The 24,812-nt window shown below is 42.0% G+C and overlaps 1 protein-coding gene and 1 long non-coding RNA gene across 2 annotated transcripts; both read left to right on the forward strand.

Moving 5' to 3' along the window:
- The first annotated feature begins 12,239 nt into the window (after positions 1 to 12,239).
- On the forward strand, positions 12,240 to 14,156 carry LOC137590200 (uncharacterized). Its single transcript, XR_011034318.1, has 4 exons — positions 12,240 to 12,357; positions 13,453 to 13,529; positions 13,764 to 13,846; positions 14,068 to 14,156. It is a non-coding gene; the product is annotated as an uncharacterized lncRNA (long non-coding RNA).
- Positions 14,157 to 14,240: 84 nt separating this feature from the next.
- LOC137590756 (uncharacterized) lies at positions 14,241 to 24,531 on the forward strand. The gene is made up of 16 exons (XM_068308486.1): positions 14,241 to 14,295; positions 14,403 to 14,474; positions 15,066 to 15,162; positions 15,296 to 15,428; positions 15,600 to 15,837; positions 15,986 to 16,133; positions 16,289 to 16,370; positions 16,650 to 16,712; positions 16,934 to 17,130; positions 18,754 to 18,873; positions 19,242 to 19,423; positions 20,365 to 20,522; positions 20,671 to 20,910; positions 21,918 to 22,071; positions 22,546 to 22,632; positions 23,182 to 24,531. Exons 4-15 carry the CDS (start codon positions 15,349 to 15,351, stop codon positions 22,630 to 22,632), a joined length of 1,749 nt encoding a protein of 582 aa, XP_068164587.1. The 5' UTR covers positions 14,241 to 14,295; positions 14,403 to 14,474; positions 15,066 to 15,162; positions 15,296 to 15,348; the 3' UTR covers positions 23,182 to 24,531.
- The last annotated feature ends 281 nt before the right edge of the window (positions 24,532 to 24,812 follow it).

Consider the following 24,812-nt stretch of genomic DNA (forward strand, 5'->3'; position numbering starts at 1 on the left):
TCTATTAGGCTGTAAATAAAGGCTGAAGCTGTTTGTTAATGAGCAGTGTAGTTGTCACGGCTTGAGCACAACTGGCACGGGGAACCCAAAAGCACGACAGACCAACGGGCAGGTCAAGAGTCTCAGAGCAGGTTTAATAACGCAGGCAGAGGTCAGGTTCCAAATAATCAGTCCGATAGGCAGAAGTATCGAAAAACGACAGGCAAAAGGTAGAGTCCAGAATCCAGCAGGGTCAGGCACAAAACAATCAACAAACCAGGCAGACAAACCAGATGAGGAGCAAACAACAGGCTGGGTCGAGAGAGCAGACGGGATTCATATATAGTCACCAAAGCAAGCAGGATACGAAGGCTGGAGAGTCAGGTCAAACACTAAGCAATCTGGCAGAGAGCAGAAGGCTGAGCTGGCATTTGTAGTGTGGGGACAGACTGGGGAGTGGCTGCAGGTATGTGGAGAAACGGAAGGTGCAGAGAATGAACTGATTGAAGATGAGACAGGATCTGGAATGATTTGATATGTTAATGGCAGGAAAACAAACAGGAAAATCATAAGACAGAGACGTGACAGGAGTCGCTTCGGACACACGCAGCCCTCAGATTACTGAGAAGAGATAAAACTGCTTGTATTTATGACCTTGGTCCCACTACACTGCAGCACAGACTGACATCCCATCTCCTCCCCTCCATTCAACCATGTGCTTACCTCGCCCCCTCCCCCCCACTCCTCCTGAGAGAGTCATTGTACCCCCTGATGGCACGGGACATGAAGGAGGACCTCAGCCTCTCTGTGGAGGCGCTGTGTGACAGCAGTTTGCCCCTGAAGTGCTTCTCTGCTGGGAGAAGGTGGTGTGCAGGGTGTGGCTGGTGTTATTCATGATAGTCCTGACCTTGGACATGGTCCTGCTCTCCAGAAGCGTCTCCACAGAGTCCAGGCTTAGCCCGACCACTGAGCCCGCTCTGCAGATGAGCCTGTTAAGATTGTCCATGTCTCTTGTCCTGGCCCCGCCACCCCAACACACAATGGCGTATGACAGCACACTGGAAACGATGGACTGATAGAACTTTAGAAGGAGCCCAGGACAGATGTTGAAGCAGGCCAGCCTCCTCAGAAAGTACATCCTGCTCTGCCCCTTCTTGTACACACAGTCAGAGTTGAGTGACCAGTCCAGTTTGCTGCCTAGCTGCAGTCCCAGGTAGTAGTAGTTTCCTACCACCTCCACCTCACTGCCCTCAATGATCACTGGCTGTGGAGAGGGGGGTGCTCGCCGGAAATCAAGTACCATCTCCTTTGTGTTGGAGACGTTGAGCTGCACATATGTAGTGGAGGACCAGTATGTATATGGAGAGACCTGAAAAAATGTGTGGTCCATAATAAGACCCCCTTAAATCAGAAATAAACAAAACAGTGAAGAATTCGAGTGACTTTGAATGAATGAATGAATGAATGAGTTTATTCATTTTGAACAACAAAAACAAAATAACAATTATAAACAAAGATAATTAGATGGATGGATGGATGGATGGATGGATGGATGGATGGATGGATGGATGGATGGATGGATGGATGGATGGATAGATAGATAGATAGATAGATAGATAGATAGATAGATAGATAGATAGATAGATAGATAGATAGATAGATAGATAGATAGATAGATAGATAGATAGATACTTTATTAATCCCGGAGGAAATTGCATATATCCACTGCTCAGGCATTACATAACAAATAATACTGGAATTACGCCGGAAAGATGTGAACATTGTCGAAAAGGAGTAGGAAGAAGTGTAAACGTGTTCAACTCCTACCCCCTTTTTTTCTAAAATACTCAAAAAATACTCTTAACAAAATACTTTCCATGATTATGAGGGAATCAAAGCATAGAATGATGAAATAAAAAAAACACATTAAGTAAAAGAGAAGAAAAACATAAAAAATAACATAATAAAAGCAATCAAACCAGCAATAAATTAACTAAAGACGAGTTGACCCTTAACTGAAAACTTCTTTCAACAGCTACAATAACAGGCCTTCCTCATTCAAATACCTCCCAAATATAATCTTTTTGCATGAACTCTTTGACTTTGCCAATTACAATTTTATAATTGACCCCGTTACATATGGTAATTGATCAGTTATAGACATACAGCTTATTGTGTAAATCACCTAAACATTGATGAACTTTAAAGGAATCCCATGTTGTAAAGAGACAGGTTATTGGTTGATAGTTGGACGGTATAGTTCTTTTTGGGGGTCTTTCATGATGAGGACTGTCCTACCAATATTGGTGGGTCCTGTCTCTCAGCAGCTGATTCTTCTATACTGCTAGGTGTTCATGGAGTACCGTCAGCTCCTTTAGCCAATTTGTATGGCACATAACGGGGCCCGGTGCTGTCCAGTTCTTCATCTTTGACACTCTTTCTTGGACATCTGCCATGGTAATAATTACTAGTTCCTGTTCTGAGAAGCTACTGTGGTTAATGCTGCGGTCCTAAGATTCTGAAAATGTATGTGTCACAATCCGCTCCTGGTTTTCCTCTCATCTGCCCAGCTCTACCTGCCTTCCACTCCCACCTCATCAGTGCAACTGCCTTCACCTGTGTTTCCTCACCTGATTATCACCTGTCTGTTCTGTACATATACCCTCCCATTCCTCTCAGTCTCTGCCAGATTGTCTTCGTATCATGCAAAGCTCTCTCGCGTTGATCTCCGGACTGCTTCCTCGGTTTCGACCCTGCCTGTCTTCAACCAGTCTTCCTCGTCTCTGCCCCGGTAAACTGACCAGCCTTCTGTCCTTGACTACTCTACCTGCTCGTTCCCTGTCTGATACCTGTCACCTGGGATTCCTGTTTACTGAGACTGTTTTTCTGGAATATTGCTGCCATTCCTTGCGAACCTCAGAATAAACTGTTGGACTATTCCTGATCTGGTCTCAGTCTGTGCCGTACTTGGGTCCTACCTCTGACCTGTTACAGTACAATCTGGCCATAAATGGATCCAGCACAGGTTGATCACCGGATCTTCCGGATGGAGGACATGCTTAACCAGCTGGTTGAGAATTCCGTTGCGGCTGCAGCAGAAAACCAGCAGGTTCTGGCACAAGTTCGGCGTGATGTAGCAAGTCTCCACGCCCGCACCCAGGCGCTGGGGCTAACACCGTCTGTCTCACCGGGAGCCACGTTCTCGTCACCTGCCTCGGCAGGCGCTGCTGCTCCGCCGTCCGCCTCAGCAGGTGTCGCCGCCATTCCACCTTCGATCCGGGAGCCTAATGTGGGAGCACCAGAGGGTTATGACGGCGATCCAGCCACCTACAATGCCTTTCTCTGCAACTGTTCCATCATTTTTTCCCTCCAGCCGCCCACCTTCTCCTCGGAGGAGGCTAAGGTGGCTTACACCGTCAATCACCTCACCGGGCGGGCACGTCTGTGGGGCACTGCCAAGTGGCAGAGAGGGACTCCCGCCCGTCGCTCTTTCCGGTCCTTCGCCGACGAGCTCCGGAAGGTTTTTGGTACCGTACCTCTGGGGGCCGACGCCAGTCGAGAACTGCTGGATCTGGTCCAGGGCAGCCGTTCAGTCACGGATTACGCTATAGACTTTCGTACGACGGCCCCTCTATGTGACTGGAACCCGATCGCCCTCCGTGACGTCTTTTTGCGGGGGCTGGCTGGATACATCAAGGATGAGCTGGTCGCTTATGAGCTGCCGTCAACACTGGAGCGCCTCATTGAACTCGCCACCCGCATTGATCTGCGCATCCAAGCACGCCGGAGAGAAAGACTCTCTGAGCTCCAGCCACGCCCTGCCCGTCCCCGCAGTCCTCCTCGCTCCAAGCCTACAGCGGCGCCGACCTCTCTCCTGTCTGCTTCAGTCGCCCCTGTGTGTGAGGGGGATCCGGAGCCGATGCAGCTTGGCCGCACCCGCCTCTCACCTGAGACAAGGGAGAGAAGACTGCGCTTGAACCTCTGCATGTACTGTGGTCAGTCAGGACACTTCGTCAGCCGGTGCCCAGTACAAGCCAGAGCTCACCAGTGAACGGAGGCATACTGGTGAGCTCCATCGCTGATCCCGCCTCCTCTGAAAGGCCAAGCATCACCGCCGAGTTCCTGCTGCCTTCTGGTTCCCACTCCATCGCCGTCTTCCTCGATTCTGGGGCTGATGGGAGCATCATGGACGAGAACCTCGCTCTTCAGCTGGGACTACGCCCGGAGCCGCTGCCGTCGCCCATTGCAGCCAGAGCCCTGGACGGACATGTGCTGGGGAGGGTAACATCTCAAACCAGCCAGGGGGGCACGGTGAGAGCATCCAGTTTCTGCTTCTGTCCACACCTAACCAGCCCGTCATTCTGGGGTACCCCTGGCTCCGCCTGCACAATCCTAACATCGACTGGACAACCTGCTCTGTTCGGGAGTGGGGCGCGACCTGCCAGCGGACCTGTCTCGAGGCGTCGTCAGCTTCTTCTGCTCCTGCTCCTGCTTCTACTCCTGCTCCAGACCTCACTGGGGTTCCTGCTCAGTACCACGACCTGAAAGAGGTATTTAATAAAGCTAAAGCCACCTCCCTGCCGCCACACCGCCCTTATGACTGTGCGATTGACTTATTACCGGGCACATCTCCTCCCAAAGGACGTTTGTACTCTCTCTCTGCCCCTGAGAGAAAAGCCATGGAGGTATACATTAAAGACTCCTTGGTGGCAGGGATCATCCGCCCCTCTTCTTCACCTGCTGGCGCAGGATTTTTTTTCGTGGAAAAGAAGGATAAGACACTGCGTCCCTGGATAGACTATCGTGGACTTAATAATATCACGGTTAAGAACCGCTACCCCTTCCCGCTCCTCTCCACGGCTTTTGAACTGCTCCAGGGGGCGACGGTGTTCTCAAAACTCGATCTGAGGAATGCTTATCATCTGGTTCGCATTCGGGAGGGAGATGAGTGGATGACTGCCTTCAACACCCCGACAGTGCATTACGAGTATCTTGTGATGCCCTTCGGTTTGACGAATGCCCCTGCAGTTTTCCAAGCCCTGGTGAACGATGTGCTCCGAGACATGCTGAATAAGTACGTCTTTGTGTATCTGGATGACATCCTGATCTTTTCCCGCAGCTAGGAGGAGCACATCGTCCACGTCAGATCCGTCCTCCGCCGCCTCCTGGACAACGCCCTCTTCGTCAAGGCGGAGAAGTGTGAGTTCCATGTACCCTCAGTCTCCTTCCTGGGGTACATTATTGCCAAAGACTGCATAAAAATGGATCCTGCTAAGGTTTCTGCTGTAACCTCCTGGCCTGTCCCGGAGACACGCAAGCAACTGCAACGTTTCTTGGGGTTTGCCAATTTCTACCGGCGCTTCATCAGAGGTTTCAGCTCCATCGCATCTCCCCTCTCTGCCCTCACCTCATCCAAGACCTCCTTCCGTTGAACCGATGCAGCTCAAGGAGCCTTCGACACCCTCAAGACTCGTTTCTCCACTGCACCCATCCTCCAGATCCCCGATCCAGAGCGCCAGTTCACCGTGGAGGTGGATGCATCCAGCGTGGGGGTGGGGGCGATCCTGTTCCAGCGCGCCACCAAAGACCAGAAGCTCCATCCCTGCGCTTTTTTCTCTCGCCGTCTCACTCCCACGGAGAGGAATTATGACATTGGTAACAGGGAGCTTCTGGCGGTAAAGGTGGCCTTGGAGGAATGGCGCCATTGGCTAGAGGGGGCCGAGGTGCCATTCATTGTGTGGATCATTCCCTGTCTGCTACCTGTCACCTGGGATTCCTGTTTACTGAGACTGTTTTTCTGGAATATTGCTGCCATTCCGTGTGAACCTCAGAATAAACTGTTGGACTATTCCTGATCTGGTCTCAGTCTGTGCTGTACTTGGGTCCTACCTCTGACCTGTAACAGTATGTTGAGCTAATATGTATATTTCTGTGTTGTCTGTGTGTGCAATAAAACTGATCTTAGGAACACGATTCCCTTGGACAACCTATTTATTTAGCAAGTGAAGAAGGAAGAGATTAGGGGACAACCACTTTGTGAATTCTGCTCTATTGCAGAATAAATAAGCAGGAACAATGGAAAGTAAGATGAAGGTGCTAGCAGTAAGAAATAAAACAGTGAAGAATTCAAGTGACTTTGCCAATTAAAATTTTATAATTGACCTTGTTACATAATTCTAAATGATCAGTTATGGACATATGGCTATTGTGTAAATCACCTAAACTATGACAAAATTTAAGGGAATTGTTGTTCCTGGATTGGCAAAGTTGCATTTATGTTCACTATAAGGAAACTGACATGCTAATTTATGTTGTTTCATTCACTCATTTTATTCATTCAGTCATTCATTCAGTCATTCATTTTCTTGAAGAGGAAATACATGTAATCGTCTCTTCCTCTGTGGATTTTCTGAATCCAGGACACAGGTTACGCCGGAGACGATCTCAGCTGCCTACGTGCGACAGGCAGAGTATATTCTGTACAAGTTGCCAGTTCAATACAGAGCCTCACAAAAAGACAGACACTCAGTCACACTCATGCCTTGTAATTATTGGAAGTGACCAATTTATCTAAGTTAAATGTTTTTGGAAGTGGAAGGAAGCTGGAAAGAACCCACTCAAACATGGGGAGAACATGTAAACTCAGCACAGACAGGCTCCAGCTGGGATTGAACAAAGGACTTTCGTGCTGTGAGGCAACAGTGCTACCCGCTGCTCCACAATAATGCCAATTTTGCTTTATTTGAAGTTGGACAGTATTTTGTACATTACAGTCATGAAAAGAAATGTGCACAACGTAGGTTTTAATTCTGTTTATAGGAGACTAACAACACCTTGTATCATTTTAGCAGAACAGAAACAATGCTTAAAGGGAAACACCGTATGATTTGTTAGAAAGGTATTCCTTTGAAGTCTGTTCAGCATAAACGCCTAACATCTAGGCAGCTCCAGTAAGACTGGTTTCTGTTTTGGCATTTACTAAGACTGACGGTGCCAAGGGATGACATGTCCTGTCTTGTTTATGAAAACACTCCAATTACCATGATGTTAATTCACTTAAAAAGCAGTCAAAAGCTTTTATGTTTCCTCCATATTATGAACAATGCACTTGACTGAATGCAGCAGACAACAAGAGCAATTGATTTATGAAAAAAAGAGTGGTGTTGGACTTGTCAGCTACCTGGACCTCATCCTTAAATTTTTAGTGATTGCTTATCAATATTTTTAATCACCAAAACAGTGCTCTTCTAATGGAACAAAACCAAAAATAATATGAAGCACAGACATAATGATTTCTTTATTTATTCAGTTTATTTTTCTTCTTTACAGACATGTTACTACAACATATTTCACTTTCATCAGTGTTGAAACATCATCAACAACATCTGAAAAGAAAAAAAAAGGGTTAACGGGTAGAAACCATAAGATTCCCGTCCCCTAAATCATCAACTAAACATATCTCTCATTAGAATATGTAATCAACAAACCCAGATATTAAAAGTTTTCAACCAGCGCATACATTGAATTTTGACAGACGTTCATATCCTTATATCCACTTCCAGGTGTTAGCCTTTTACCTAGGTCAAAAGAGGCCACCAGGAACAATATTGTTTGGTTATTGGCCAATGCTTTGTTGAGCTGTTTGCTTCAGTCAGGCACTGTACGTTCCTGTACTCAAACAAATTCCTGTACTCTTTAGGTTATGAACTACCTGTCAGGTATTCCTTTGAAGTCTATTCACCATCAAAAGCTAATTATCTAGGAGCAGCTCCAGTATGACTGATTTCTGGTTTGGCACTAATTAGGACTGTAGGTGACAAAGGAATACATCTAAATTTGTTTACAGAAACGCACCAACTTACATGAAGTTTAGTCCCCTAAAAAGCAGACCAGAAGTTAATTTGTTGTTCTCTGTAGTAAAAATAGCACACCTGACTAAATGAAGCAGACAACAGAACCAATCAATTGAAAGGAGAATGTTTAAGGTCAACAGAGGGCACCGTGAACAAAATGGTTCAGTTATTGGCCAACGCCTTCTTACAGCAGAAACTCAGTATGGTCACATATTTATTCACGTCTTCCAAAAGCAACTGTTGGCTACGACTCAACATCGTGACATTCATTCCACGGGCTTTTACGTCAGTTAGTGACGGTAGGTTCCTGTGCTTAACCAGGAACACCTTGTGTCTTCAGGTTATGAACTCCTTGTCAGGCATTCCTTTGAAGGTTATTCAGTGTCAGAGGCCTAACAGAAAACGTGTCAAACCTAAGGCCCGGGGGGCAAATGTGGCCTGCTGTATCATTTAATGTAGCCTGCGAGAGCATAAAGTGTCAGAGTGTCTAAAAGTAATTTGACGAGTGACATAAGTGACACAAACTATATAGTTATGCTAGAAGCCTGTTGCAACCTTTCTTCTTCAAAACCAGATCCCTGATCATGTTTTTGGTTTTTATGTTTCCAACAAAGTTAAGGTTCTAACTTCTCTTTGGTGGTTTTCTTTATTCACTTAGATTGTTCGATCCTTGATTGATGGAGTTCTGTGAGTTTCATAACCTGACAAATTTAAAGAATTTATGTTATAACAGAGCAACAAACAAATGTTTTTTCTGTGCAACTTTTAATGTTTGTAACTTGAATAAATAATAAATTCAGAGTTTTTTAACATTAAGGAGAAGGAGTACTGTAGTTACATTAATTTCACAGAAAGGCATTAGGTCTTTCTGAGTTACATTTATAAGTTACATCTGGCTCTTTGAGGACAGCCAATATGCTAATGTGGCCTTCGGTGAAAATGAGTTTGAGACCCCTGATAGGAGAACTCCAGTATGACTGATTTCTGGTTGGCATTAACTAAGGCCACGTCCACACAGTTATTTTTGTAAATATTTTTTCCAACCTCTGAGAAAAAAAATTGCGTCCACACGATATTGTTTTAAAAAGTCTCTGTTCACACGTAACCGCATAAGTACGTTGATGAACACATAACAACTCTGCAACAACTCCGACAACGACAGGGCAAGGACCAGGGCATGCAGACATTCACACCATTACTCCTGGAGGATGACTTCCATCTCAAAGTTTTCCCACCAACTTGCAGAGCATCCCGGTCTGATCCAAAACTGCTGTCAGCGTCTCTGGCGAGGAACGTGAATGAATGAATGTCTGAATGTATGCATTGACATGATGTTAGATTCCCATAAAAGTAGACCAGAAGCTAATTTGTTGTTCTCCAAAGTAAAAGGAGCACACGTGACTAAATAAAGCAGACAACGGAACCAACCATTTGACAGGACGGTGCTTAAAGTCATCAGAGGGCATTGTGAACAAAATAGTTCAGCCATTATCGGCCAACGCCTTCTTACAGCAGAAACCCAACTTGAGTGATCGCGTGCTCGTTTTCCACTACCAACGGCATCTGCTGGCTACAGTGCTCGAAATTGCGACCATTTTAGTCACAAATGCGCCCAAATTTTTATCAGTGCGACTATTAAATATCCACTCAACAAAAATATAAACACAACACTTTTGCTTTTGCTCCCGTTTTTCATGAGATGGACTTAAAGATCTATAATTCGTTCCAGATACACAATATTACCATGTCTCTCAAACATTGTTCACAAATCTGTCTAAATGTGTGATAGTGTGCACTTCTGCTTTGCTGAGTTAATCCATCCCACCTCACAGGTGTGCCACATCAAGATGCTGATCCGACCTCATGATTAGTGCACAGGTGTACCTTAGTCTGCCCACAATAAAAGGCCACCCTGAAATGTGCAGGTTTTTTTTGCTTTATTGGGGGTCTGGGGACTCATTATCTGGTGTGACCACCATTTGCCTCATGTAGTGCGACACATCTTCTTCACATAGAGTTTATAAGATTGTCAATTGTGGCCTCTGGAATGTTGGTCCACTCCAATGGCTGTGCGAAGTTGCTGGATATTAGTGGGAACTGGTACACGCTGTCGTATACGCCGGTCAAGCCCATCCCAAACATGCTCAATGGGTGACATGTCCGGTGAATATGATGGCCATGCAAGAACTGGGACATTTTCAGCTTCAAAGAATTGTGAACAGATACTTGCAACATGGGGCCGTGCATTATCTTGCTGATGTTCACGGATGTATGACACAACAAGGGCCTCAGAATCTCATCATTGTATCTCTGTGCATTCAAAATGCCATCAATAAAATGCACCTGTGTTCTTCGTCCATAACAGATGCCTGCCCATACCATAACCCCACCAACACCATGGGCCACTCGATCCACAACATTGACATCAGCAAAGCCCTCACCCACATGACGGCACACACGCTGTCTGCCATCTGCCCTGAACGATGTAAACTGAGATTCATCCGTGAAGAGAACACCTCTCCAACGTGCCAGACGCCATCGAATGTGAGCATTTGCCAACTCAAGTCTGTTACAGCAACGATCTGGAGTCAGGTTAAGACCGCGATGAGGACGAGCAGTTGAGCATGCAGCTGAGCGTCCCTGAGACGGTTTCTGACACTTTGTGCAGAAATTGTTTGGTTATGCAAACCAATTGTTTCAGCAGCTGTCTGAGTGGCTGGTCTCAGACGATCTTGGAGGTGAACCTGCTGGATGTGGAGGTCCTGGGCTGGTGTGGTTACATGTGGTCTGTAGTTCTGAGGCTGGTTGGATGTACTGCCATATTCTCTGAAACGCCTTTGGAGACGGCTTATGGTGGAGAAATGAACATTCAATGCATGAGCAACAGATCTGGTTGACATTCCCGCTGTCAGCATGCCAATTGCACGCTCCTTCGATGCTTGTGGCATCTGTGGTATTTTTCTGTGAGACAAAATTGCACATTTCAGAGTGGCCTTATAATTGTGGGTGGTATAAGGTACACCTGTGCGCTAATCATGATGTCAGATGAGCATGGCACACCTGTGAGGTGGGATGGAATATCTCAGCAAAGCATAAGTGCTCACTATCACACATTTAGACAGATTTGTGGAGAATATTTGAGAGAAATGGTAATATTGTGTATCTGGAATGAATTATAGAGCTTAAAGTCCATCTCTTGGAAATGGGAGCAAAAACAAAAGTGTTGCGTTTATATTTTTGTTGAGTGTATTAGGGAGCACCGGTGCAACTAGGGAAAAAAATCTGGTGCGCCCTTTTTTCCCTCTTCTCTCTCGCTCTTTCTCTCTCTCCATAGAGCAGGGGTCACCAAATGGCGGACTGCGGTCCGGATCCGGACCGCGTGATGGTTCTGTCCGGACCCGTGGCCACTCAACGGATGAGAAGACCCTCCCTCCCCCCTCTCATCCTCTCCACCTTCTACAGAGGGACCATCGAGAGCCTGCTGACCAGCTGTATCTGCATCTGGTCCGGGAGTTGAAAGGCCTTGGACTGGAAGTCTCTGCAGAGAGTGGTGAGGACAGCGGAGTAGATCCTTGTCACGTATTCCTTTGAAGGTTGTTCAGCGTCAGAGGACTGACATCTAGGAGCAGCTCCAGTATGACTGGTTTCTGGTTTGGCATTAACAAAATTGTAGGTGACAAAGGACTACACCCTAACCTGTTTATGAAAACTCAATTGACATGACTTCAGATTCCCATAAAAGCAGACCAGAAGCCCATTTGTTGTTCTCCATAGTAAAAAAAAGCACACCTGACTAAATGAGGCAGACAACAGAACCAGTCATTTGACAGGACAGTGCTTAAGGTCATCAGAGGGCATCGTGAATAAAATGGTTCAGCTATTGGCCAACGCCTTCTTAGAGCAGAAACCGAACTTGAGTGATCACATGGTTGTTTACCTCTACCAAAGGCATCTGTTGGCTGCCACTCAACATCGCACAATCACTTCAAAGACATAACTTCAGTCACCAGCTCATTTACCTCTGCCAACGGCATCTGCAGGCTGTCACTCAACTTTCCCACAGTCACATCATAGACATTTACATCATCACATGTTCATGTACCTCTTCCAAAGGCATGAAGACAACACCCTAACGTGTTTACAGCAGCACACCAAGTAACACAGAATGAGATTCGCCTGTTGTTTATTAACTATCTGGTAGATGTCACTTCCTCTGAAGTTCCTTAAAGATAATTAAATTTTATAATGTATATTAATAGTATGAATAATGAAATACATATTTTATTTCTGTAACACTCACAAAATAAAGAGCGCACAAGAAAAATGTGATCAAACAGCTGTGGGTATTTTTGACTCCACCCTCCATTCCTTTAAAAGTCCTGTCAAAAGCATCATAGAAGCATAAGAAGAGGGAGAGAGAGAGAGAGAAAGCAAGATCAACCACACAGGGACAGAGGAAGAGGTAAACCGTCTATCATCTGAAGTCTTACAAGACACCTCATTTTCATCATCCTCCTTTCAGAGGGTAAGACAACTTGTACCATCTTCATCTGTTTCTTCTCTACATTCCACATTCCTTTATCTGATGTTGACATCTTTAAATACCCAGTAGATTCATTCAGATAAAACAAAAACAACATCATATTTCTGTTTACAAAATTAAATAGTAAAACCAACAATGTGAAGTTCAGAATGTTTTGTACCACATAAAGAATCAATCGCTGTGGTGTTGGAGCTCACGTAGCTCAGAGAGGTGCAGAAAACTTTGAATGGAGAATGTACGGATGGATGGATGGATGGATGGATGGATGGATGGATGGATGGATGGATGGATGGATGGATGGATGGACGGACGGACAGACAGAATAACAGACAGAATGACAGACAGACAGACAGACCGGTTTCTGCAGGATGCCAAAGTATCTATCTATCTATCTATCTATCTATCTATCTATCTATCTATCTATCTATCTATCTATCTATCTATCTATCTATCTATCTATCTATCTATCTATCTATCTATCTATCTATCTATCTATCTATCTATCTATCTATCTATCTATCTATCTGTGTCTTTCTCTATTCTACCTGGAAAGCACATTGCAATAACTGTTTGTTATAATTTTTTGCTTCACAAATGAAACAAAATTGAATTGAATGTCAGATCTGTAAAATTTTCATAATGCAGAAATAACTAAAACTGATTAACAGATTATAAAAATGGTATCAGAAACAGTTAATGAGTCTATTAACATCTAACTACCTATGTTCATTTCAGCATGACTTAAAATTTTGGTCTAACATTTTATTATTTATTATTTATTATTCATTCATTCATTCATTCACCACTTTGATTCTGCTACATGCCTAATAGTATGAATTTGATCATTTTTAAAACATTTTTGGCACTTCACTGAAAACATTAAAAAGATGATGAATTGAAAGCTGAGCTTCATTTTCACTGAGCAGGGAAGATTTTCTCTTTGACCCAAAGCCCATAAAACAGATTAGGGGCTGTAAACAAAATGATTGCATTTGTCCTGTTTACTAGAAATGGATGGACGGATGGAAGAAAACATCTTTCTGTCTAATCTAGTATGTTATACTATTTGTCTTTCAGCTCTGTCTCTGGCTGATTCACCACTTTGAAAATGCACCGCCTCCTGCTCCTCCTGTCTCTTCTTGGGCTGGTCACACGTAAGCACAAACATCAACTATTTTGAACAACCACCCATAAGCAGTATTGACGAGTGTGACATAAAACACACACCAGCACAATAAATGACAAAGTATTGTTGACACTTTCCTGATGACAGGACTGATACAAACTCTGTTTAATGTCTTCATAAATTCAAAATGTGCAGTATTTTCTTTTTTTCAAACCAGTTAAGAGATTCCAGTTTTTGCCTCTCATGTCTCCATCTTCTACAGGTTTTGGAAGTCCAATGGACAATAGTATAGATCTTACATCATGCCCCATCAACTATTACGGACGTATTTTCGTGACCGCTTATGTAAGTGGGAAACTTGATTTATTATTTGATAATTTCTATCTTCTGACTTTAGACTCCACCTTTAATGACAGATGTGTGCACAAACTAAGTGAATGTCAAATCTAAAACAAATCTAAAACCATACCAGTGATTCAGAACAATAATGTTATAAATATGATGACCAGCAAACTGTTGAGAAAAGTCGTTGTTTATGATTTGTTGTGCCTGTTTGTTTTTAACAGGTGCAGACTGACCCCGACTCAAATCTTATCATCTGCCTTGATGCTGATACCTCATCTGGTCAAGAGTGTTTGAGGTCTCAAGTTGTTGATCCAGGCACTGGTTTTACTCACACTGTAGAAACGATGCCAACAGTTGAAATGATAGCTGAGTACAGCGATGGACTTCCAGCTATAAGTGATTCGCTTCAATGTTTAGTGATCATCAGCTTCACCAATTTTGGACAATCTGTGAGTATCCAGTCTCTTGACAAGATAAAAAATCAACAGTTTAAATACTCAGCAAAACAAAATCACAGCTTGATCCTTGATGATGTCTGTATGTTGACTCTTTCCAGGGTGATGTCACTCTTGCTAGTTATGGCCAACGATCAGCTGTGTCATTTCTAGTTCCAGGCTCTACTGTAACTGTGAGTAATATACTAAGTGTGTGTGTGTGTGTGTGTGTGTGTGTGTGTGTGTGTGTGTGTGTGTGTGTGTGTGTGTGTGTGTGTGTGTGTGTGTGTGTGTGTGTGTGTGCGCGTGTGCGTGTGTGTGTGTGTGTGTGAAGTGAATTACATTATAAGGATTTGAACATTACTGATTGGTGAATGCTAATGGTTTTATCAAGGCAGGTGCTTTCAGATATTGATGTAGAATGAGATGACAACACACTCACAAAACCACCCAGTGACACTGACACCATGGAGCCCACTTCAACACACACACACACACACACACACACACACACACACACACACACACACACACACACACACACACACACACACACACACACCACAGGTTTACAACAACAATGTATTGCTGTGGGACAAAGAGTATGTATCATACCGGTCAACTCAAAGACCTTTCAACTGTGTAGAATCAATACTGATAGAGAATACTGAATGATACTGTAGATCACACAGAGAAAGTTTTAATTTTCCAAGAAAATTGTTTTTTGTTTTTATTTGAATCTTCATTAATTATGTGATATAACTCTTGTCATTATTTTTGTCTAGACGTTAACTCTTTTCACTGGGGGATCACCTTTCTTACCTGTGAGTTCCGCAAATTCAGTGAGAATCTTTCTGGAAATCAGCCGATGTATTGTAAATGGTCAGTACATTTACTCACTCCACAGATCAAATTTCTAGATCCATCAATCTAAACTGTTGCTTTTTATAATTTTGTGAACTTACATGTGATTTGTGACATTTTAATCTGTAGTGATCTTCCCTCACATTTAAAGGTCTTCCACGTCCTCCTAATACCGAAATTACTCCACTGGACCCAGTGACTTGCATGCAGCAAATATGTGATAGCAATTCTTTAATTATGGATGTATCTATTTGTAGTGACCAGCAGATGTGCAATGGTGGCAGGTAAATAAGTCTCATTCCTATTGAGGAGAAGAGCTATCTGCAATGATATGCAGTGATTCTCACTCAGTGGTGCATGTCAAGGGCTTTCTTCTTGTTGTTTGTTTGAGAGCCCTCTGTTGGCCACATTTCTCATTTGCAGATCATGATGATGTTTCTGTGTCCCTTCATCAGCTGTTCATATCATCCCTTTTGCAATGTGATTGGACCTGGTGTCATTGACTTCTTCGGTAATACTATTACTGTTGTGGACGAGTGTACATACAGGCTGCTGTCACATGAAAATATAATAATATCGACGAAATTCGGTCCACGACGACGTGACGGTATATCATTCCCGGACAAAGTGACAATAAGTACACCTGATCAAATTACAGGAAGTCTTGAGCTCTCAGAGGATGGGACACTTCTGGTAAGTTACAGCCACAGTCATTTTATCGATTCTCTGATACATCAGCTCTCATCTGTCTTGTCAATGACTTTGGAAGCAAATATTTCAATAGATGTGGTTTTGATGTTTGAAATTGTTTGTCACTTTTTGTCTATCTGCTTTAATGCAGATTGGTGGTGCAGAGCCAGATGACACAAATACGCCTGCGAGTGTGACAATCTCAGAGAATGACCTTGGTGTCACCATTGAAATCACGGGTTCTGGATTCAAAGTGGTTCTTTTTTATAATGGTCAATATATTCAGATCTTCATCACAGGTACAGATACTAAAATCCATTACTCACCATTTGGGATTAAATAGTATTTTGATCTTCTGTGATATTGAGGATGTAAACTTGTGTCCTTTAGTGTGATGCAGGTCAATTCATTTGAATGTTGAAATCGTTCTGACTTTTGTTATTTACACGTACAGGAGGTGTTGCACAAATGACAACAGGCCTCTGTAGAGATTCCGATTCTCTAAGTAGCAGCATGAGTGATTTATCATTGACTGGGTAAGACTTGATCTTAAAATCATTTAGACTGTTGATTGTAATGGTTACATGACTTTTGTTGTTTGTTTTTGAAATAAACCCCACTGACATATCTGCAGTGTCAACATCCATATTCCTCATCTCACAACAATAATCATTTCTATTACTTCAGTGTTAAACATTTTTTGCACCTCTTGTAAAGTTCACCATCTTTTTGGCCTTTAATAATGTCATTGTGGTTATGTAAAACAAGTCTGAGTAGCCTAGTCATCCTAACCTTGTATTGTGTGCTGTTACTAGATGTATGGAAGTGCCAGATCAAGATCCTGATGAAACGATCGACGCGTTGGTCGTGGAACAGCAGTGAGTAGATGACAATTTTCTGTGTGAGAACACATGTTTACTGTGAGAACACAGTAAACATGCCCTGAAAGATTAACTCCTGAGCTCAATATATTAATTTGGGAAATATTTTTTTGTGATCATAATTCTGTGTGATTTTTTTCAACAGGGAGATTGATTCCCAATTGTATAAAACAATATGTGAATTCATTCATCTTTCTCTCTTTATGTCTGTGGAACAGGTGTAATGTATTATCAGAAAGCATCCTCTTCCCCTGCTTTAGTATCAGCCACACACCTTATGAAAACCTGTGCAATGATATTCTGAACATATATCCTCAACTGGATGGTTTCAACTGTCCATTCCAAGAGGCCTATGCCAGGGCCTGCGAACTGAATGGTCACACTCTGGGAGACTGGAGGTCACAAATAAGCTGTGGTGAGACTTTTCCCCTTCACGTTAGTGATGCAGTCAAAACATATATGATGACAGAAATGACACAACAGTACATGCAAACTAATGATGGTTGAAATCCAGTGGCGGGCCGTGCGTTTCACACCTAGGGCTTCAGTTGTGCTCCGTCTGAATCAATCCAACCCTCAATAACGATTTTTTTGGCTATTAAACTTTTACTGCAGCTACAGGTGCGACACACAAAAAAAAAGCATTAGTAATAACCTCATAAAAATTGCAATATTATTTAGGAATATAGCCACATTTACTCACCAAAAATGCTTTTTATTTGTACACAAAATCCATCCTCCATTCTTTCCTCAAGAAGATTTCAGTTACTCTGTCGTACAGATTATCCGTGCATTTCGGTTCCATCAAAAAGTCCTTTTCTATTGCCATCAAAGCTAATGCCAAAAGTTGAGCCTGCCCTGTCGTATTTCTGGCATAAGTTTTTATTTGATTTAGGGCTGAAAATGTCCATTCGACAGAAGCAGTGGACACGGGGATGGTCACCACCAAACACACAAACGTGTACAGCTGCCCCATGCTCTCACTCAGATTTTTCTGCTGAAGAAAGTCAAGGAGATCAGTGGGAGATTTTCCTGCAAAATCATCCATGGCATACATTACAGTCAGTTCTGTTCTTAGCCGTGGCAGATCGAAAAGCGTTCCGTGGCTCTGCGTTAAGCTGGGCAAGACTGCATGTGGGAAAGTTTTCTGGTATTCCCGAAACTTCTGCGGGTCGAGAAAGGAGACAAACATCAGTTTTTCATGGTTTTGAAATATGGTCTGTGTCTGTCAAATAATATTGTCCAATATCCTGTCGTGGAGTTGGTGGAAGTGCACGCGAGGATCCTGCGCTTGACTTCATCGTGCGCTCGGAGCAGCTGCACTGCATGCAGTGGCCCTGTAGATTTCCTCGTATTGGGTTCTCTCTCGTTCAACTGTGTCACAAAACACCTTTACTCTTGCCAGGCAAAATATAATTAATATCAGTGTGTGATTCAGATATTTTTTAGGCCAGCAGAGAAGGCCTTGCAGGCCCTGACGGCGCACCACTCAGCAGTTGCAGGGACTTCACTTGACATACTTGAATTCTTTGTATGTTAATGACAGAATAAACAAGATATTCAGAGACCGCAACATCCCACGACACCCCTGAATGAAAAATTTTACCCTAACCTACTTTCATTGGTCAGGGTAACTTAATAAAAGACCTATGATCCAACATGTAACTGGTGCATTCTGTTTGTCATGAGGTTTCAGAGATGTGTACCTAAAACGGTATAAAAGTGAAAATGTGACCTTCACCTGGTTTTTCAAGGTCTAGGTTGTGATCTAAATTTCATCCTTTTGCCTCCCTGAATATAACACCTTTTTTTCATTTTTTTAATCTTATCCAGTTCCTGAGATATGTGTAAAAATATCTCTAGAAAATACCTCAGATAGAAAATATCAAAGCTAGTGCTTTGATCTATGGTCGTACTCACACTGGCCTTCTCTCTCGTCTTTCTATCTTATAGAATAGAAAGACGAGTCTTGTTTGGGATAATTTTTACCTTTATCTTTTACCTAAATACTCTCATATTTTGTCCGTCTGTTTGTTAGATGTCCATGACGTCTTCTGTCCAGATGACACATGTGTTCTTGATGAATTCTGTGGGGATACAGACAATGGTGTAAGAGGCTGCAGATGTCGGGGCTCAATGACTGGATTACCTGCAACTGGTACGACAGCTACAACACAAGTCTTAGTTCTGATCCTCAGAGGATGGAGCTCTTAGTTGAGCTGTTAATGATTTTAGTTTGACTGTTTTTCTTGACTGAATTCACCTTGCCAGAGAACATTCTAGAATATTTTCTGTCAGATTTTCTTTCAACTTTTATATCACACTGAATGTAATGTTATTTCTCCATAACAACAAGTAATTTGGTTTCTACTTGCAGAGCAAGTTTTAGTGAACGTAAGCATAATGTCAGAACAGCAGAGGTGACTGCTTTTACTTTCTCTGTGGTGTAAATATCTGTAGAGTCTCCCTTGTAACCTGCATTATTTGCACTTGTCTGTGCTTCTGCATGTTTTGGTAATGATATAGTATGTGATGGAAGCGCACACACAGCCGTAGCTACTCTGCCTACTTGTCAATTCACGGAAAGAGGCTTTGATTTCACGGGTTTACACCTCAATGATCCCACCTGCGTTCCTAAGATAAACAATGTCGCCAAGATAATTACGTTCACAATGGATGACAACGACCGCTGTGGAGCAATAATCACGGTGGGTTTTCTCTCAATGTCTTTTCTTTCAATGAACAGTCAAATCTCTTCCAGTTCTCTCTTTAGCACCTCTTTCTATTCATTAGTTTGGAATCTTTCAATGGTTAAGGTCTCAGCTTTGACCTCCTTGGCTTCTAGAAATGTTAGCCACCTGTTAAACTTTTTTTTCATTATATCAGGGCTCTCAAATTCATTTTCATCAGCGTAATGGCCAGATGTAACTTATAAATATTACTAAATGTAACTCAATGTAATGTACAATCAATGTAACTTCTCCTTAATGCTAAATAATTCTGAATTTATTACTAATTCAAGTTACAAACTTTTCAGTTGCAGAGAAAGCTATGTTTGCTTGTTGCTCTGTTATAAATAATTTTAATTTGTCAGATTATGAAACCCACAGAACTCTATCAATTTAGGATCAAGCTATCCCGGCGAATAAAGAAAAATAACATCAACCACAAGTTAGAACATTAACTTTTTTCAAAACGTTCATGTCAAAGTTAAAATGCGCTTAGTTACTGCATTGTGGGAAATGTAAGAAAAAAAAATGTAAAAAAAAGTAGCGGCCTACATGCTGGAGTTTTTGGCAATAACATTTCATGATACTGGTTGATCACCAATTTTTTATAAAACACCTGAGTGTTGTGGGTGATGTGAGGTAAACTCAATTCAACCTTTGAACCAATATACAGCACTCCGCTGGGCCGGCAGGCTCAATTTTCAAAGTTGATTTATTGCCGTATTAAATTCTGTGTTATTTTGTTTTTGGTTTCTTGTTTGAGGGTGGGGATCTAAAACATGAGCATCACTTTAGTCTTCCCTGCCTGACTCCCTCCACCTGTGATACATGATCCAGTCAATATGCAAAATTCCTCACATTTTACTGTGTGTGTTAAGAGGAAACAACAATTTAACATTTGAATTCCTGTCAAATTGTAGACTAATGAATTCAACGAGTACATTGTCAAAAACACCATCAGTAACTCAAACAGCGGTAGACGTTCGGCCATCAATACAGGAGATGGAGTCAACATTGCCTTTGCTTGCGTCTTTGAAGAACCAGAAGTCAAGACGTTAAGCTTCACACCTGTAGGCAAGTGAGTGTTACAGTTTGTCTAAATTTGTGATATGGAAATAATTCATAGGAAGGTTATGAGTACAAGAGAATGTTTATGTTTGTGTGTGTGTGTGTGTGTGTGTGTGCGTGTTCGTGTGCGTGTGTGTGCCTGCGTGTGTCCTCTGCAGCTCTATTAATATGGAACTTTCATTTGGAGAATGGCTGTACACTTTGACCTTTGACGCCTTCATTGATGATGCATTTACACAACCTGTGGGAGGAACCATTGGTCTGAGTAGCAAGATCTGGGTGAAGATAGCCACTACAGGGCTGGAAGGTGCTATGGTTGCTGTTCTTACTGAGTCATGCTGGGCAACCAGTGAGGCCTCTCCCGATGCGGGTACAAGATTCGACCTGATCACAAATGGGTGAGATGAAAGGAGATCGCATCAACAATGGCTGATGCAATTTCATAGAATTGTCCAAAAGTAAGAGTATTGATTCAAGTCATGGTGGAAAGAATACAAAATCTGAAATTCACTTATTATAAATAGGTGTGACAGAAAAAAGTTGTCTTACTCATTATTAGCCATTGAAGTCTATAGAAGTCTATCATGTTTTCCAGTGGGGCTGGGCGGGGATGGTCTGGTGAGCTCCTCATTTCTATCATGCTTATAGTTAGTGTAGTAACAAATTGATCCCCTGTAGATGGCAGCAGTGCTGTTATGAGAAGAGTGCAAAGAGTAGAGGAGATTGACAATGACAAAATGTTGGAAGCTGGCCAAAACTCATTTTTACTGATGCAGGTGTATTTGTTTCATCTGGTTCTGCACCACCAATCTCCATTACAAAATGTTCTAAAACCCGCAGTAGTTTGGGGATCTCTGCTCCGAAAACAGCAGCCAAACAGTTAAAGCATGAAGGTAAATTTCTAAAGCCTGTTGACGTGCATACCTCATTGAGTCTCATAGCAGAATAAATGTTCTTCTCTCGGTTTCTGGGTTACATTAGCCAAAGAGTAGATCAAATTTGTAAATGGATCAGTGCAGATCAATATTCTAATCTTGGTAAAACAAAGTGTTTCAAAAGGACTAAAAGTTGGTGGGAAGGCAGGTCCTCATGAGTGGAACAGCTAATTTGATTTTGAGGCTTATTCAGATGTCTTTTGGATCCTTTTTTTTTTTTCTTGTCCTGTGACACCATCATATGACAAGCTTCTCACCCTTAAGTTGGAAAACAAATCTTGGTGGAAGCAAGAATAATGACAAAATAAAAATCTAAATGAAAATGATATTATGTATAATATATAAAATCAGACAGGTGAAGACTGCAGTTAAGCAAAATCACCAAGTGTCTCTATGTTGCTTACATATCATCATGTATAATTCTGCTATATGTTTGCTCTAAAATAATCACTTTTCATTTTTATGAACAGCTGTGGGGTAACTGGCGATGTTGTGGTGGACATGACAGGCAATGGAATGGGAATATCCAACTCCTTCTGCTTTAGAATTTTCGAATTCTCGGATTCCCCTGGTAACTTCTACCTGCACTGCCAAGTCAGACTGTGTCAAAACGAATGCATCCCGGTACGCCTCAAAATACACACATAATTATTTGCGGCCGATGAGGCATCATTCCCCTTCTTTTTTTTTACTCGATGTAGATGAAATGATAAATTGTCTCATTAGAATGTGTTTAGAACAGTTTAGAGATTGCCCATCTGATGCTGAACTTCCATCATTTGAAGTTGTAACATGTTTGATTTATTCTGAATGATTTGATTTAATCAGATTTTAATCATCAAGAAATGTTTCACGACTTTTCACCTGTAGGTGGCACAACAACAAGAGAAATTGTGTCCAACACTGAAATATTCTTCGCCAAAAATGATTAGTTTGGGTTCCTGTCAGCCAACAGCCACTTAGAATGTCTGTTTATCACTGTATGAAAAATGAAAATTTATCTTGACAGAGGCGAACTTTCTTTTCAGGGTTCCAACATGAATTGTGTTGACGGTCACACTGAAAGATGTTGACTTCATCTCTGTCTGTGCTTTCCAGAGTTGTGGGGCTCGGAGACGCCGATCTAACAGAATGACACTTTTAAATGAAACCCTCCCCATCATGTCACTGGTCTGGTCTAAATAGGTGAGTCACTGCTAAACTGCAAGCAAGCTGCAAAATCCTTGATCGTCTTTGTGTCGATACAAAGGTCATATGATTTATTGCTGCTGTAGTTGCGTTGCCCTCAGAAACAAAGTCAGACAAAACAATAGCATCATTATTATTATTACTACCGCTGCATGAAAAAAAGAAGTCTGAAGAAGGATAATTTGCTCTTTAACTTTCATCTGTTGTAGGTCAGCAGTAGGAAGGTAGATAGCACCCCCCTATGGTGGAACACCCTCTGACCTCAGCAAACTGATGTGAAAGAAATAGTTTGGATCAGTTGAGGAAGATTTTAAGAATGTTTGAAGGAAGGAACTATGGCATGAGAAAATTGTGAACAAAATTGTGATGATCAATGTTGAAATGTGAGTGTGATTGAGGAGAAGAGGGTTTCATTCAGTTTTGAGACTAATCAGAGTGACATATAAAGAGTCAAGGTGGTCATACACGGTGAATTCAATGATTATTCAACTATGGAGAAGAGACATCAGTAACACTTTGCTCTGTTTGTCTTGTATGGCTGTTAAGATGCTGGCTGGGACTGATTGACAGGCTTCCCTCCTTTGCAATGATTCCTGACTAGATTTGTTCAACCCAAGACCTGGTTGTGTTCATCCTTCACCTTGAGAACAACAACCTCAACGTTCAACAATGTTCAGCATATTGTGAGATTGTGAGCAACAAAGAAACATCTTAGGTATACATGTCACTCAAATTGGATGCTCCTTCGCAAAAGTGCAGTTGAAAATCATTACAGTTCTCCAAAAACTTCGGAAAATCACGCAAATAGAAATGTTGGAATTAAAATAAACACTACAAATAGTAAAACTTCATTACATCATGCAGTCAACACCTGGGATGTGAACTCCTGTGTGAAAGTCAACCTTTTTAAGACGAGACACAGTTACATGACCAATATCAGACTTTTCTTTGAAAATCCATTAGACTTGTGGGCATTAACATGTATGCTTATGATTTCATCTTCTTGTTCACATATGAAATGGTATAAAATATTATGGAGATATATACGGCGAATGGGAGGGTGTTTGGGGAGACTTGGTGTTAAAACAGGTTGGTGAGTCTGTAGCCCTTTACTAATGACAATAATCAGTTCTCATTCAGGGTTTCTATTGATTATCTATGATTCAATCTGAGAGGATTTTGGAGCTGTGCTGTGGGGAACAAGTTCTATCTTGAATAACTCCTTATAACGACGTCAATGAGGACTCCACATTGTAAAGTTGTAGTCCTAAAAAATTACAACTTTGATAATAATTCCAGTTCAGTCAAACTTCTCAGAGGCTCTCTCTGTATACGATCACTGTTCTGATAAGGTAAACCAAAGGTCTGCATGTAGCTGACAGCAGATAAAACAGTGAAAATTTGGACCCTGGAAAATTTTTTGAAAGTGCCAATAAATGTCACCCCTTCAACCTCACCCCATGAAAAACAGGAGCTTTCTGAAAAGTGATTTTTTTTTTAAACTCTTTTTCTTAACAGTCAAGTTGGAATTAAGTTTTAGGTTTGATCATAATTTTGCCTAACTCAGCAATTCATGTAGAGAAGTTATTAATATAAGAGGGTCCTTTCAGCTTAATTAGTTGCTCTACCTCTAATTTAAAACACTGGATCCTGCTGTCACCCTCAAAGTGGCTGGCAGCATTTCTAATACAAACTGTAAATTTGAATAAAAGCCTAAATAATTCTGATCTTTTGTGGAAACTGTAAAATTACAATAAGACTCTTTGCAATGAATATCTGTTGATTCAAAAACAAATGCCTTTCTGATACTCAGTATACATGAGTTATGTTGTCTTTATTTTCTTTATGTTCTTCATAGCGTGTCAAGCAAAAGAAAAAAAATTAATTAAAAATGAAATAAAATGGGACATTTGGGGAAAAAAAATAACCCTCGTCTCTTGTACCTTATTTGATACACAACACCATGTATCCTGTTCTAGGACATAAAATGTCTGCTTCCCATGAAACCAACTCCAGAAAGATGGAGAATCAATCAAGCCACCGACATGATTATTAAAGATGTTACTACTGGCAGGATTACAGAAGGGGTCGAGTCAGATGTTCTTCCTGAGGAGGCTGGCCTTCTTCAACATCTGCTCTTAGGTCCTTCAAGATATTCTACTGGTTTATTGTGTCCA

Source organism: Antennarius striatus, chromosome 23 (genome assembly GCF_040054535.1).
Source record: "Antennarius striatus isolate MH-2024 chromosome 23, ASM4005453v1, whole genome shotgun sequence".
NCBI classification, from domain to species: Eukaryota; Metazoa; Chordata; class Actinopteri; order Lophiiformes; family Antennariidae; genus Antennarius; species Antennarius striatus.

Bases quoted from the DNA above. Each gene is read 5' to 3' on its own strand.
- LOC137590756 (XM_068308486.1), top strand. From the start codon at position 15,349: ATGCAGCAAATATGTGATAGCAATTCTTTAATTATGGATGTATCTATT. The intron at 16,713-16,933 runs GTGAGTAGATGA...TCTGTGGAACAG, and splicing joins GCGTTGGTCGTGGAACAGCA to GTGTAATGTATTATCAGAAA. The intron at 17,131-18,753 runs GTGAGACTTTTC...TCTGTTTGTTAG, and splicing joins GAGGTCACAAATAAGCTGTG to ATGTCCATGACGTCTTCTGT.